Raw genomic sequence first — 17,214 nt, forward strand, 5'->3', positions numbered from 1 at the left:
GTTCATTTTTCTGCCATTTCGTAGATATTCACTTTTGTACACTTCAATTAAAATATAACAAGCATTTCTGAAAAAAGTTAACAGAGTTCAGAAGGAATTGCGTAGCACGAATGTTAACTGTCAATAATGTTAGTTTGCTGAATCAGGTGTCCTCCTTGTTTATGGTTCAAACTTTGACCGGATGTTTTTCCTACTTTCTCCACTAGGGGTCCCTATAACAGTATAAGCAGTGGTTGTGGGCGTTTCTAAGACAGCATAGTTAATATTCGCCCAAGACCCATAGGGAGCGACAACTCACCAAGATTCAAAGACAGGACACAGAGGCCTTGAACTCAAGGTGGGTTGAACCTGAAGCGATAGACGCCTGTTTATGCATTATGAAACTATCATCTGACATTATCTCACACACATTTCAGTAGTTATGTGAATATTAACAACTAGATGACAACTAGCCATAAAGTACAAAAGGTCATCACGTTTCAATGACATTATTTAGGGGCTGCTTCAAAAAAAAATAGCTTTATCATAGCTCTGGTTCACTCAGTGTCATTTCTACTTATAAGTGCATGACAGAATACCAAGTAAAACTTCACATAACCACCCACTTTATTTACAGGTATAATTCTAGGAAATGTCTGTCACGCCATCAAAAGGTGTACGTTGGGACAAATTAACGCCTTTTCCTTCACAGCAACGCTGGAATGAATTAGAGTGCAGCAATAAACCAGTGCAGAGACCACATTCCTGTCATAATGAACCCAGAAATCTGGTCTGGACTGGTTGCCTATCCTGTCTGATTTACAAGTTTCATTACGGCGTTAATTACGGTTTTGGTTGTTATGCCCAAGCCTGATGCACACAGGTTACGTTTGGCCTGTAGGGTAACAGGTGAGGCTGAACAATGGTTTAGTGAGAATAATTAACAGGTTTATCTCACTCCGAAATGTTCAGGTGAGTCATATTTTTACTGTAAAATCAAAATAAATTTTTAAGGTTTTTTATAAAACTTATTAACTTTTTATATATATATATATATATATATATATATATATATATATATATATATATATATATATATATATATATATATATATATATATATATATTAATTTTGAAGTTTTACTAAGTGTTAACAATGAGATTGTTTTATTTTATTTTTAAAATAAATTAACACTGCTTTATTGCGTCATTTTTTACAAGTTGGACAAAATCTGTCAGTAAAAAAAGTCATTTGGTTTACCGAATGACACTTTTGGTTACACCGAATGACGATATTTTCAAACAATGCTAACAAACGGATATCTTGCTAGCTAGCTAGTAAAAGGACAATCAAACATTTTATATTTAGAACAAGTTTTTTAAATATTACAACATGTTCTATATTTTATAGCGGTTGTACCGAATGACCTGATGTTTCGGGACATGCGTATGAGCAAGTGAAAACATGAATTTTTCAAATAGTTAAAAGAGAGTTAGTTACTTTGCTTCATGACCATGTGGTCCTTTGCAGGTGTCTGAATGATGTCACATCCTGTCACATGATATTGACAGCATGACTTGATCCAAAATGTTCGCTTTATATTGGTTACTCCGAATGACATCAATGAAATTAATTTTTCCAGACATTCTTTCTCATAACAAAGCAACAACTTCTACACATAATTTTAATACCACGATATAAATGATATAAAATCATGCCAGAATAAAAAAAACATATAGATTTAATACTTTTTAAGATATTTTAATGAAAATTAAATGGCGGTATTGGCCTTTTGGACAGTTAAACCGAATGACATTTTGACACTTCAAAATCTTTAAAATACATTTATATGTAGCAAAATATAATTAAAACCTTTTGGATTCAATGAAAGAGATCTAGTTGTACTACCGTACATACTTTGGATGTCATATCTTTATTTTTTTATTATTATTAAGGCCTTTGGACAAAAAAATAAATTACCTGTTACATCACTGACCGATATTTTATATTATATATACACATTCTTTTTTAGATTTATTTATTTTTACATTTTTTCCTACATTTTCTTAATTTTTTTCTGTATTTAATATTTAAGCTAAATAGTTTTTTCTTTAGATTTTCTGAAAACTAGTGAATAAGGAAAGAATTCTCCATAAGCACCGTTCACACGCATTCAGGTATTTTTATAACTAGTAGTTGTAATGAATGGTACGGCGTGGTTCTGCAAAGGGGGTCAGTGTTCTCTAGATCGCTGACCCCATGTGTCACATTCAGGGGGTTTGGACCAAACAATCGATGCTTGTGAAAGACCTACATGCCTCTGATAGAGGGCACAGGACATTCACACACAAACATAGAGTGAGGGAAGTACATACACTAGCATTTTCACATATCTTGTCATTGTCAGCAAAGTATTTTTTGCATCGCCTTGTGGCATTGTTTAACCACAGACAAGGAAGCGTTGAAGAGTCTGAATAAAAGATAATCGCTATATAAGAAAGAGAGCAACAGAAAAAGTCACCTGCTCTGTTGGGGTTTCACACTGTCGGTGCGAGTGAAAAGAGGAATGGTTGTTTTTGCGGTTTTCCTGTCATATGAACTAAAGCTTCACTTCCAGATGTCAAGCAAACAAATGTTTGATGCAGCGATTAAACGACTGTTTAAAGGAATATTCTGGGTTTAATACAAGTTCAGCTCAATCACTAGCATCTGTGGCATGTTGTTGATTAATACGTTCACACAGGACACATTGCACTGCAGTGCAAAATATTAACTAAGCTAAAACTAAAGTTAGAAAAAAATCTAGATAACCTTAACTGTGACTCAATTTAGAGCTTATATTTTAATCAGGAGTTTGAATTTCACTTTTCAATACCGTTTCTTCGTCGACTTTGCTGCATTTATTGATGGCTGAAGTTTCTTCTTCTTCTGTGGTGCTTTCTGGGATCTTCTTCCTCCGTCTCAGAGTCTAGAACAGAAAAGCAGAAACAGTTCAGATGAAACCTAATCATCATGTTTGATGAGATGAGATTCATCCATGTTCAGTTTGTGTTGAGAATTTGTTTGTATTACTGTATATTTGATTCAGGGCCTGACAGAGATTAAAAAAACAAAAACATGTCTGACAACAGAGGGAAATACCGAGTTGAAGCAAGCATCATTTGACTGGTCATGTGATCTCAACATGGCAGCCACCATGAAGTGAGCTGCTTCATGTAAAAGAAAATAAGGCTACTAATATGACTTAAGTTAAGTTTTCATCTTATGTTAGTGTACATGATTTAATTTCAGTTTAATTAGCACCAAATGTGGGTTGATTTTAGCATGCAACACACCTACTAGCCACTTTGGCGGGTTGAATTTTATATACAAGCATAATAGGCCTATATACATTTTTCAATTGTAGTATTTAAAAGCCATCTAAAATAATAAAAGTGCAATATAATATTGTTAGAAATGTAGATACATATTGATACTGAAATATCTGAAACGCTTCCAATACTCATTTTCCGCCGAATAGATATATGATACCAGCTGCGCTTTCCTGCTTTCTCATCTCTCCGACAGAGAGTTGACGCACAAACCCGCCTCCCTTCACTCACTAGTTTCATTTGCTCCGGATGACTATTGTTGGTGTTACAGGGCTTTAATTTTGCTGTGGGATTGTGCTTATTGTGCATAATTTTACTTTATCTTGCAGATTTTGTGCTCAAACTCAAATTGCGCAAACATAAACGACCTTTCAGTACTAAATTTGTGCTTAAACAGTCAAATACACACAAAATAATGTCAAAATGCCAGTCTTGGCGAGTATTCACGCAAGCACAGCCAGTTATGTTTGCATGTGTAAAACGCATGTGTAACAGTATAATGGATCCGTGCGTCAGGTCTTAAAGTGAAAGCAGCCTAATATACCTGCAGTCAAATTATGAGATAATATTAAAATATCCTTATAGCAGTTTTTTTCCCCTATGATATCAATTTCAAAACTGAGGCAAAGACTATAGAATAACACAAGATGTGTCACTCGTATTGTTTTGAATGGGAGAAAGTGTTACGCGCAATATGGCGGAATAAGTCCCGCCTTCTAAATAAGAGCCAATCACCGACTGGTAAAGTCATCGCGTCACTTCAGTGGCCGTTAGAATCACCGGTTTCTATAGAAACAGTCAGATGCGCGCATCCGAAAAGACGTGCATTTAGGTCTGCGCATGAGCTTGATCCAGCCTAAAAAATACAGTTTTTGTCATGATTCGAGCGTTTAGAAATTAAATTTATGAGTTGGTTGTTGTCAGATTTCATTGGTGATTTCAAATATCAAATTTAATCATAAAGGTTGGCGAACAGTTTTGGAGAATTTGATGTTTCCCCATTCAAAGAGATTGCATGATGCCCAGGATGCCCGAGAGGCATTTCAAACATGGCCGCCGAGTGAAATGACTTGTCTTAAAGGGACCTTTGACTGAGGCCAGTGATAATGCTGACTTTGGATAACCACCAGCTGGTACGCAAAAAATTTAAGGATTAGTTCACTTCAGAATTAAAATTTCCTGATGATTTACTCACCTCCATGTCATCCATGATGTTTATGTCTTTCTTTCTTTAGTCGAAAAGAAATTAAGGTTTTTGAGAAAAACATTCCAGGATTTTCTCCATATAGTGGACTTCAACAGCTACCAATGGGTTGAAGGTCCAAATTGCAGTTTCATTGCAGCTTCAAAGGGCTCTACATGATCCAAGCCAAGGAATAAAGATCTTATCTAGCGAAACAATGTGTCATTTTCTAAAGAAAAAAAAAAGAAAAAAATTTTTTACATACTTTTTAACCACAAATGCTCGTCTTGCACTGCTCTGCGATGTGCCACGCATTATGTAATCACGTTGAAAGGTCACGCATGACATAGGCGGAAGTACCACAATAGGACAAAAAACTCCATCTCATTTTCACCTCCAACTTCAAAATCATCTGACATCATTGTTTTACCTTTTTTTTTTTTTTTTGTATAGGCTGTTTGACTTAGTCTTTGCACATTCGCTTTGTAAACACTGGATCTATATGTTTCACCTACGTATTTACGTGATTATGTAATGCGTGCTGCATCACAGAGCTAGTGCAAGATGAACATTTTTGGTTAAAAAGTATATAATTTGACCGATTGTTTTGGTTAAAAAGTATATAATTTGCCCGATTGTTTCACTTATTCCTCGTCTGGGATCATGTAGAGCCCTTCGAAGTTGCATTAAAACTGCAATTTGGACCTTCAACCCATTGGTAGCTGTTGAAGTCCACTATATGGAGAAAAATCCTGGAATGTTTTCTTCAAAAACCTTAATTTCTTTTCGACTGAAGAGAGAAAGACAAACATCTTGGATGACATGGGGGTGAGTAAATTATCAGGAAATGTTTAATTCTGAAGTGAAATAATCCTTTATTGTCAAGCCCTGAATATCACTATTAATGAAGAAAAAGTATTTTAATTACTTAGTACACCTTTAATGTTAATAATAAGTAATAAAATCTCTCACTGCTCTTAATTTACTTCTTTGTTCTTTATTTGAAAAGCTTGAAGCAATATTTAAAAAGGTGCCATCGAACGTTTTTTTTACAAGATATAATATAAGTCTAAGGTGTCCCCTGAATGTGTCTCTGAAGTTTCAGCTCAAAATAACCCATAGATTTTTTTTTATTCATTTTTTTAACTGCCTATTTTGGGGCATCATTAACTATGCACCGATATATAGGTTGCGGCCCCTTTAATTCTCGTGCTCCCCGCCCACGGAGCTCGCGCTTGCTTTAACCAGCATGAACACAGTTTACACAGCTAATAAAACCCTCAAAATGGATCTTTACAAAGTGTTTGTCATGCATACTGCATGCATACATCGGATTATGTGAATTTAGTATTTATTTGGATGTTTACATTTGATTCTGAATGAAATTGAGGTTTTGCTCTGTGGCTAATGCTAACGAAACATTTAGAAAGACAATTTACAAATATCACTAATAATTATCATGTAATCATGGATCATGTCAGTTATTATCGCTCCATCTGCCATTTTCGCTGTTGTTCTTGCTTGCTTACCTAGTCTGATGATTCAGCTGTGTACAGATCCAGACGTTAATACTGGCTTGTCTAATGCCTTGATCATGGGCTGGCATATGCAAATATTGGGGTCATACATATTAATGATCCCAACTGTTATGTAACAGTCGGTGTTATGTTGAGATTCGCCTTTTCTTCAGAAGTCTTTTAAACAAATGAGATTTATATAAGAAGGAGGAAGCAATGGAGTTTGAGACTCACTGTATGTCATTTCCATATACTGAACTCTTGTTATTTAACTATGCCAAGATAAATTCAATTTTTAATTCTAGGGCACCTTTAAGTCACTGAGAAATACATGAAGACTGCCTTCTATTCTTTTAATTTAATTTGTCAATAAATATTTCAATAATTAACGTTTTAAATGAAGTGTTCAGTTCATCAGCATTTTAGTTTTTAAATAAATTTAAAAAGTTTAAATTTAAACAAATTTGTTTTAATAAATAAAATCAAAAACAAAACTTTAAATGCTGCCAATAAAATTTACCAATCAGAGATATTGTACTCAAATATGACATTCAAATGTAACAGTATAAATTCCAACAATATGACGCAGACATGATAATTAGGTGTATTCCCAGCTAAAACACACACCAACCCTCACTGTCATCATGCCACCACACAAAGTACACAACGCCTTATTCACATGGTTCACACATCACAGCACAAATTACGTCACACCTCATCCCACAGGATGCAAGGGCTTCTCGTTTCTCCATAGGGTCACAAACACACTGGAACACACCCTTCACAGATGGCTAGGCTGGTGGGACAGGTGAAATATTAAACAGGTCTCGCGTCAAACCATACTATTCTAATGTTAAAGAGGTGATTAACCCTGCCCACCTTCACACCTGCACACACACACACCCACACAAGATTTTGTTTAATGTGGACTCTCCAAAAACTTTCCATTTTATCCCCTAATCCTTACAGAAAACATTCCACATGTTTGCATTATTAAAAAAACAATTAAGATGATTTATAAGACGTTTTCCGCATTGGAAACAAAGGAACGTCAAAAAAAAAAATCAGGTTTTGTGATCCTTCTGGGGACATTTGGGACATTCCCCATAACATAGGGAATACCTCAACCACACACACACACACACACACACACGTTGAGTTTCCATGTTTTATGGGGACATTCCATAGACATAATGATTTCTATACTGTACAAACTGTATATTCTATCCCCTAAACCTAAACCTACCCATCACAGAAAACTTTCCTTTTCAAAAAACATCATTTAGTTGTTTTCTTCATGAGGACCAAAAAATATCCATGTTATAAGCCGTTTTCCTCATGAGGACCAAAAATGTCCCCACAAGGACAAGGGTTTTGAATATTGCCATCTTTGTGGGGACATACATACAGTATACCTGAAACACACACACACACACACACACACACACACACACACACACACACACACACACACACACACACACACACATTCACACACCTCCATGGCAACCTAACACCTAACCCAAGCCATACGATCTGCCATATTACTGTACCAGAAGGTGCTAAACATGCCACAGAGGTTGATGGTTGAACTGTTGCTGTTTGTGAAATTGTGCGTGACTGAGGCCTCCTGGGTTTTTACAAGAGACACAAACTCTTGGTATTAGATGAGATTCATGCAGTTGTACTCAAGACCTGCATGAAATTTCAATACAATATTTCAATTAATTCATTCATAAAGGTCTAAATATCTTCCTTGTGTGTTTGTTTATAAAATAAGCTAATTTGATGCGTTTTTTTAGCTAACAATAAGAACGTAGCACTCGTAGCACTCAAAAATTGTAAAAATTGGTGTGAAATTTAAAAATGTATTCTGTTAGGTGGTAAAAAAAAGTAGGGTTGTACTGGTCACTAAAATGAGAGTGAAATGATCGATTCATTAAATTTGAGGGCTGTGGCGTGGAGAATCTCCAGCAGTTATGTCACTTTACAGGGTCAGGTGCTTTAATGGAGTGATGTTTTTATGTGTTGATAAGTTGTTTTATGTGCTCGGGAGATTTTTTTTCCCCAGTGCAGTACTTATTTTATTGATGGAGTCTTATCTGGCAATGTTGTAAATACAAAGTCATTTGGGAATTTCTATTTTGCAAAACACCTTGCCCTAACAGCAAGTGAACAGCAAATTATATTTTTAAAGGGTAAGTTCACCCAAAACATGAAAATTCTCTCATTAATTACTCACCCTCATGTCGTTCCAAACCCATAAGACCTTCATCTTCGGAACACAAATTAAGATATTTTTGATGAAATTCGAGAGGTATATGACTCGACCATAGACAGCAAATTAATTACCACTTTCAAGAAGTGACAAAAAGTAAGCGAGTAAAACGAAGGGGTCAGGTCATAGCATGATTTCAGAGTTTTCATGACCTTGGGTTTGGGTCTGCTGACCAAACCACTACTTGTGACCTGAGCACATGTCTCCATCCTGTTCTTTCAGCATGTTCACTTCTTTTACCCAGTTCCCATCATCTGTCTCCTCATGTCACAGTTTTAAAATTGTATTTGTTCTGCACCGCTTTCCATTAGATCAGTTATAAACACATAATAATAAAATATAAATATAATAGATTACAAATTATTAATATAATACTATATGCCCATTTCCAACCTTCACTATAACTAGTATACATTAAAGAATTAAAAATATACAAATTAAATTAAAATGTATAGTATATCATATATATTATTCATATATTTTATTTTACATTGTTAATTACATTTTTCACATATAATTAAAGGTTTATGGTTGGTAATGTTTTTAAAAGAAGTCTCTTATGCTCAACATGGCTGCAAACCTACAGTAAAATTGTGAAATATTATTACAATTTAAAATAACTTTTCTATTTTAATATATTTTAAAATGTAATTTATTTCAGTGATGCAAAGCTGAATTTTTAGCATTATCACTCCAGTCTTCAGTGTCACATGATCCTTTAGAAATCATTCTAATATGCTGATTTGCTGTTCAAGAAACATTTCTTATTATCATCAATGTTGAAAACAGTTAATATTTTTGTGGAAACATGATACTTTGTCAGGATTATCTGATTAATAAAAAGTTCAAAACAACAGCATTATAAAATGTATTTATTATCACTGTTGATTAATTTAATGTAAGAAAAAGCCTTTTTTAAAGTAAAAGTACTCATTTTTATTTAAAAAATTTAGTTTTGAATGGTAGTGTCCATACACAAACAAACAAACAAACACATACATACTAAATAGTTGCAGATACAAACTAAGCCAAATTCTTATCATGGTGAACAAATAACTTCTGAAAACAGAAGAACTTCTGAAAACAGACGAGCCTGACCAGATATTCCAGATGATTGTCGGTCCAAAGATCACACACACACACACACACATATGCAAACTCATCTTTCAATGCATTTTTTGTTGACAATGACACCAGCTAAAGCTTACTCAGAGTCAGTCCATGTTGTTATTGTCACACTCCAGATACCATCCACCTTAACACTTAACTTACAGCCTAACAAAACTCTTATCCAACATTTTGTTTTTTTAAAATACAGCACCATATCAAGAGGACATTTAGCTTTATTGCACCTAGACACACCTAGCACACAATATGCATACGTGCCTGCTGAGGTGTTTTACTGTTTACAAAGAGCCACGCCAATCATTAGTCTAGAAATACACACAAACCAAATGCAAAAAAGGAGGAAAAGTGGATTACCAAGGATTAAACTTCATCGGTTATTATAGTGACACTAAATCAAGGGACCTGAAGAATGCAAATATGTAAAATGATATTTATGTAGAAATAAACTCACACACAAGCAGAAACGCAGTAATGCACACACACAGAAATAAACACTAAACTAGTACCTAGGACAAAACACAAGGGATTTCATCTAGAAACAAACAATTGTTGTTATAGATACAGTCACTATCGGAGCACTGCAGTCGCTGAAAAAACTTGCACAACAGGCCTTTCACACAATACAAACTAGATTAGGAAGCACAGGTCAAATGAAACTATCTGGCATGCCATTGACATCTTGATTACATGCTTTCAAGTGAACAATACATAAACATCCAAGTACAAAACTTAGAAACTGTCAAATAGACGAGATTATTTGGTCTTTATAAACTCTACGACTTTGCGCTGAGGCAGGTTTCCTGTGACAATTACACTTTTTGTGCCATTTTAGGTTCATGGTCAAAGAGGCACCACAAACTGACTGTGAATGACAGCAAATCATTTGCTTTTATAGCTCTGAAACAGTGTTGTATTAGTGGGTGTGTGCAGTACATGTGATACGAGATGTGTGCTGCCCTTTTGCCGAGGTGCTGAAGCGAGAAGCAGGATAGGTGAGGTGCGGGTACGACTGTGACGGTTCAGATTTGGCAGCTTCTTGTGCGAGATGCCTGCAACCAGAAAGCTTAGGAAATGCAGGGGCGAGATGTAGTTTGGTAAAGTGCAAAAGTCCTTAAGTAGGGCAAACAAATGCACAGTTATCTTAGGAAATTAGACGGACACTAGAAAAGCTTGGGTAGGGTAAGGCCGATTAGGTTCTATTTACAAAGTATGAGACTTAGAATATGCAAATGTTCAGAGGAGATGGCAGCTGTAGTGTTGGTTAAGGTTTAATGGTGCCATCACTCAGGTGGCTGGTTGGAGGTTCTCTGATCTGTGGTGCAGAAGATTGTTTGAGCTCAACAGGACTGCAGGGTAAAGAACCTTCAAAGGGATCGTTTACAGCTCATTCTTTGAATCTGCTTCCAAGGATAAGGTTGCTATTGGACTCCAAATAAACACCGTAGTTGACACATAACAGTCAATTTCAATAAACATTAAGATTTTAGGTTGAAATGTATATGAATTTAACCGCTTAAGTGTTTAAGCTATTCGCTTTTTTTCATATCACATATTTTTGTAATCATCATAAATTAGGTATAATATCGATTCAGCCTGTGAAAATCATTTTGAAATCAGATATCGCTTTACTATGGATACAGTACTTTAACTTATTTTAGCTAGCTTCTCCCATGGTGGGTGGTGTCAGGATTCATATTACAATATTTAGCCTATTTTAGCTACTTTACAGTCTAATCTTGACAAAACGCATATCGTCGGAAAGGTCGGAGTCTCATGGTTCCATATTCGGCAACTTTTTTGTGATAGAAGTGATATTTGGACAGAAATTCATCCATTTGTAACAGGAGAATGCATCAAATAGAATGTTGGCGACAGCCAGTGGCTATTTTTGGTACAGCGCCTAAACAAAATCTCATAGGAACTTCAATTTTTGTGATATCAACTTCAAATTTGGAACACAACTTGGTTTGACATATGGCTTTCATTTGATAGCAATTTTAGAGTCAAATATATTTGATAAAACCTAAATTTTATATGTTTAAAAATACATTTGATTTACAGTAAATTTATAGAACTTTTGCAAACTTTCATTTTATTCAAGTGCTTTTTACTTCAGCAATAATTTGCTGAGTGTCTTCTTTAAAACAAGACCAAACTTAAGTGTATTCCAAAGAATTTTTGAATTTAAGTTTGGATACTGCATTTGTCTATTGTCAAAAATGGGGGTGACACTTAAAGAAAAAAGTGTCCATCTTTTATAAATATATTTTTCAACATGTTTTCAACATTCCATCACTAATTTATTGTAAATGTTCCAGCAGTGTGACAATAATTAAAATTTAAAAAATAAAAATAATGCCATTTAAAAGCGTTTTAGATTGAGTGTAACGTCACAATGCTGGATATGTCAACTTTCCATAAGTATTTCATGTCTACGCATATGAAACTTGGTAACCCTCATTACTTGACGCACACACTTGTTCAGTGAGGTTTGTGAAGTTCAGGACAAAACTTAAATACTCCAATGAACCTTTACAGATAAAATATCGAGTTGAGTGTAAATTTGAAAGTACTATTATTATCTATGTTATAAATTCGTGAGAGTGATTTAATTTTGCATAAAGGCTCGTCCTGACATCGAAAAAGTCACAGATGAACTTCACGGATTTTACCGAACGAGCACAAGTAGTTATATTTGTATCTCTTACCCATATGTGTGTATATATAAATTTCATTTTAACTGGATAGAAGGATACATGTGGCTTAGCATGTAAGTAAGTATTAGTAAGCAATGGAAAAGTTTTAAAAGCAAACCACAATCAGGACTGGTTAAACCTAAACTAGGCCATGTAGTCAAAGCGTTGTACTGTTGTTTTAAGAGACCATGGGACATATTTAGCCCCTATACCTCAAAACCACAACACAAAGACTCCCATTGCCATGGAAATTCTGAGAGGGAAAATAAATAAATAAATAAATAAATATATATATATATCTCACCACAAAACTTCACCACTTCCTATTTCCATTTCATTTCCATTTTTATGGTCTATGCTTTTGTTATATTTCTTCACAGTTAATTAAACCTAAACAAATCAAATCATGCGTACATGATCCCCTCTAGGTAAAAGTATACAACCCACCACCTATCGTGTGCATACCATTCTACATCATATCCTATTACCTTGTAAAAGGGTGCTTATTTACAGAAGAGAGGCTGTCCAATTGTCCTTAAAGGACACAGAGAAAATAAAGTAAATTTGGATGAGGTTAGTAGTCCTTTGTAGTGGTTACAAAGGGTTTTTACTGTTCAGTGCTGATGTCTAGAGAGCACGAATGTATTATGAGGTCCTTATTGGTATATGAAAGAATAAAGGAAGGAAGGAACAAAGAAATAACAGGATGTTGTCATTTTCAAACATTCAGTGAAAGCATTGTGCGACTAAGACTGGTAGAATGTATGAAAATACAGACATAAGTCATTACACCTAGACGGTATAATTTTCCGGTGTGGTATGCAAATATCAAATGGACTAAAGTTACGACAGCTGCACTGGCACATATGAAATCAATTGAAAGCATAGTTTACATAGTGATGTAAATAATATTGCATGAACCAGGTGTGAAAAGATTTCAGGGATACCCTATATTTAGGCTTGGCTGACCGAGGAGCATGGAGTTCTTTCAAAGCCAATCTATCCAGGTGTATCCAGATATAACAGATCAACAGGATTGCATGGAAGCAGCCAGATCCTACATTTTAATGGTGAGATTTAAAGAAGTGTTGCAAATAAAGTCATCAATGAGATTTGAGACAGTGGCGAAATGCAGAAAATGCGAGATCTCCAAATGGAGGCTGGTGTTGTAGACTGGCATGGGGGCTGAAAGAATTCCTATGGGGAACAATAAAGCTTCTTTATGGAGCAGTAAGGGTCCGGGACACTGAATGACAGAGACGCACATACATACAGAAAGAGATGGGAGAACAAAAGCGTAAAGGACAGAGGAAGAGGGCTCAGGCTGGCACAATCCGAACAGGGCTGGCAGTGTGTCGAATGGTGCTGGGGTGGCGGTAAGAGTATGGTTGGGGGTTGAGAGCCTCGGATACATATATTTGAAAGGGCACCAAGGCCATCAGAATCGCCTAGCCAAACCCTAATTAGCTTAACCCTGCATTGAGTCCCTCCCAGTCAATAGTGACTCTTCTCAATTTGCTCAAACCCACCAAATTCCCCAGATAGAGATGTAGGAACAAATGTGGCCACATACCAACTAATGAAAAAACACATCCATATTGTTCTCGGTAAGAAAACAGGAGCAAACTGCATACAAATGGAATGGTTAAAAATCAGTTTAGCATTAACAAAGGTGTGGGAAAATAGAATGTTTGGTATGAATCATCTTACTTCCACCCGAGTGATTGTTCCTCTAATGTTTGCCTTGTACAAATTACATGTTTGTTTAAGTATCATTGACTGGCCAAGTCTGTGGTCTTCCCGAGAAGGGGTTTCCAGCTGAATAAAGTGCTACGGTCAAAGATTACATTTACCCCTTTTCCACCAAGGCAGTTTGAGTGCTGGTTCGGAGCCAGAGCCTAGTTTCAAATCAGTTCTTTGTCTTTCGACACACAAAGCACCAGCTCCGAACCAGGAAAAGTGGTTCGTAAGTAGCACCAAAACGTTGCTGGGCTAGAAGTAAGAACCGCTTGCGTCAGGGGCTGGGGGCGGGGTTACCGTGACCAACAAGACACCTGTGACCGCCATTTTTGAAATAGCAGCTAATCGAGCTAATAGCAGCTCGATTGTAATCTCCGTCTTTATACAAATTACGGCGAGCCGTGTTTGGATGCCGATGTAGGTTCGCAAAGCCATGAGCATCAACAGTAGTGAAACATCTGCGATTGTTGATAGAAGGCTTGTTCGAGATGCATCGGAGCAGCGCGGACCGATTTGGCGGGTGCTGCGGATCCGCGGGAGCGTTTGTAGAGCATACGACTCCTTGTGCTTTTGGATTGTTCTCGCGGAGCTTTGATGTCATGCGCCGATCGCTATGCGAGAAGCCGATGCATCTCAAACAAGCCTGGTGTGTTTGGCGCTGCAGCGCTAGCTTTGCTGTGAAATATGAGACATATTCAGTGATGTAAGACCTGGCTCTGTGCTGCTCTCTAGCCCGTGGAAAGGCAAACCGGTTCTTAGAAGGCTCGTCAGTTGAACCAACTCCGAACTGGCACTAGCACTAGCTCTGAACTAGCACCCGGTTCGTGCTGGTGGAAAAGAGGTAATTGACATCAAATGACATTGTTGGGGTCTATTTAGATTGGGGTGTCCAATCCTGCTCATGGAGGGTCACTGCCCTGCTGAGTTTCGCATCAAACCAAATTAAACACACCTCTTAAAGCTTTTCAGGATAACTAGAAACTTCCAGACAGGTGTTTTTGGGACAATCTGAAATGATACTATGAGGGAAGTTGGCCCTCCAGGAGCAGGATTGGACATGCAACCTTATCAGGCAACATTCAGGAATTTCTTACAAAATGAGTTGATGCTAGCTTTAAAAAAAAAGCTATGCCACATTACCTCACCTGTTTCAACAGTGGTCAGGGCAAGAGGGTCACATGACCCATGAGGATTCTTCTAAGTTAATAATTAACCATTATCCAATCGGTGCCAGGATACACAGTTGGACGGACTGATCGTGATAAGAGGCAGTAACTGATGGACTATTCCAAGCTGTCGAAAACATCAGCCATGTGAAGTGGCACTGATTTGGGGCAGATGTAAAACATTTGGCTTGTGTTATTCAGAGCAACACTTATGTAAATTTGCAGGCAGAAGTCCCTCGACAACCTGTCAAATCCACATATCTCTGTAAACAAAAGAAAATATGCTGATTCTCCATGTAGAATGCTCAGGTTTTAATTCGGGTACGGTTGAAAGAAGCAATGATGTAAGGTTGAAGCAATGATGTGTCAAAGTTGAAGCATGGAAAAGTCTTATGATATAAGGAGAAGAGGCAAGCTTCTTGCTCAACAAGCTACATATGTTAATGACTAAACAAAAGTACATGTTAACACAAATGCACTGAATAAGCTTGGCTGTAGTATTTCACAGTTGGGCATTATGTGACAAATGTGTCCTTGTTAAAGAAATATTCTAGGTAAAGTTCTTATTGGACAGCATTTGTGGCATAAAGTTGATATACAATAAAACCAATAAATACAACTTGTCGTCATTGCTCTTAAAAAAAAGTGAGGCACTTACAATGGAAGTGAGGGGGTCCAATTATTGAGGAAATGTGAAGTTTGTGAAATTGTGTAAGCCATCTTGTAACTATACTAGTGTAACAGTGAGTATTTTTAACTTTTACAAATCTGCCCCATTTATTTCCATTTTAAGTGTCTCACTGTAACCCAAATTTCTGAAAAGGACACATATGCTATTTTTGTCATCATCATAAAGCCACAAATGCTTTCGAATTCTGAGTTATTTGAAGCCATTCAAATCAATGCTTCTTTCCTCGTGTATTAATCTCTAAAGCTGGTCCAGGATCATCTTTTTAACCACTTAACTTTGCTTGTAAAAGATACTAATCCAACATCGAAACTGATCCCAGACCTGTGGATCTGGAATTTAAAGTGGTAGGTGGAGTCGAGACCTGCCCACTCTCAGCATAAACAGGGATGTTGTTTGTTGGTAAGCTGCATCACCCAGAAAACTGGTGGAACCTGCTGGGCCAGATACTGGGAACATTTTCTTGCTCTTTTTTTCTCTTCTCCTTAATTCCTTTTCTCATTTTCCAAGCCAAATTTAATATCAACGCTCAGCATCATAATGTGGGAGTTGGCAGATATAAGAAAGATTAGATGTCTGGGTGGGAATAGTCAAGCAAAGGTTGCTGTGACTATTCTGCATGATTTGTTCGAACACCAGTCAATTCTCTTCTGATTATAATAGAATAAACTATTTTAAACTATATTACTTAAACCAGGAAAAGTGTGTGTATTTGCATAGTGCAAAGGGTAAAAAAAAAAACAATGAAAAGGGTAAACGTGAAGGCTGTTCGCTTGTAAAAGGCCATAAATTTACCTGCAATAACAGAATTTTTTCAGGTCCCTCCCTTCAAACAAATCATTTGCAGGTCTGCACACATAAGCTTGTCCTATCGTACAGAGTTCAGTGATCAAGAGCAGTCTCACATGTAAAGACCTTCAATCCAGGAAGAGCATCAGCAAGGAGATTAGAAATACAGGATTAGCACATCTGAAGTTCACAGATTCACTATCGTTTTGCTACGTGTGCACGCTGGACACTTCCAATTTTGAGATTAATGGATGAAGTCAAAATAGTGGGACTTCGGTACAAAGTGCAATGTTAAAAGTGTAACAATACCACCGTTTATTATTTATTATTGAACTTTTTAAATACACAAATGTGTTTAATCGCATTTTTGCTTTTGCTATGAAATTGGTATCAAAAATTGTAACAGTGTAGTTGCTACCAATGACTATTAAAAAGTGTAGTATAGCGACACCCCTGCTGTAGTTTAAAGTTTAAAATTCAACCTTACCAAATATTCCCCAAGCAGACAAAAAAGGGTCTGCCTTGTCATTAAAAGAGGAACATCTCAGCTTCATGTTCTCTACAACGAACAATTATACAATGCATTTATGTATCTTATGAGATAAGGTGAGATATAAAATCAATAATTATATCGGCTTTTGAAAAGTTACAGGGCTGGGGTGGGGAAATGCACAAAAT

The 17,214-nt window shown here is 36.4% G+C and overlaps 1 protein-coding gene across 2 annotated transcripts in view; it reads right to left on the reverse strand.

Moving 5' to 3' along the window:
* fa2h (fatty acid 2-hydroxylase) overlaps positions 1-17,214 on the reverse strand; it is a 35,613-nt gene that overhangs the window by 6,455 nt on the left and 11,944 nt on the right. Inside the window, exons 1-2 of one of the 2 annotated variants that reach the window (XM_067378994.1) lie at positions 4,547-5,304; positions 2,856-2,948 (exon numbers count right to left, since the gene is read on the reverse strand). In XM_067378994.1, coding sequence (XP_067235095.1) covers positions 2,856-2,948; positions 4,547-4,561 — 108 coding nt within the window. In that variant the 5' untranslated portion in view covers positions 4,562-5,304. Of the gene's footprint in view, positions 1-2,855; positions 2,949-4,546; positions 5,305-17,214 lie in introns of those variants that run through there. The other variant, XM_067378993.1, reaches the window with a different exon arrangement.

Source organism: Chanodichthys erythropterus, chromosome 24, assembly GCF_024489055.1.
Source record: "Chanodichthys erythropterus isolate Z2021 chromosome 24, ASM2448905v1, whole genome shotgun sequence".
Classification (NCBI taxonomy): domain Eukaryota; kingdom Metazoa; phylum Chordata; class Actinopteri; order Cypriniformes; family Xenocyprididae; genus Chanodichthys; species Chanodichthys erythropterus.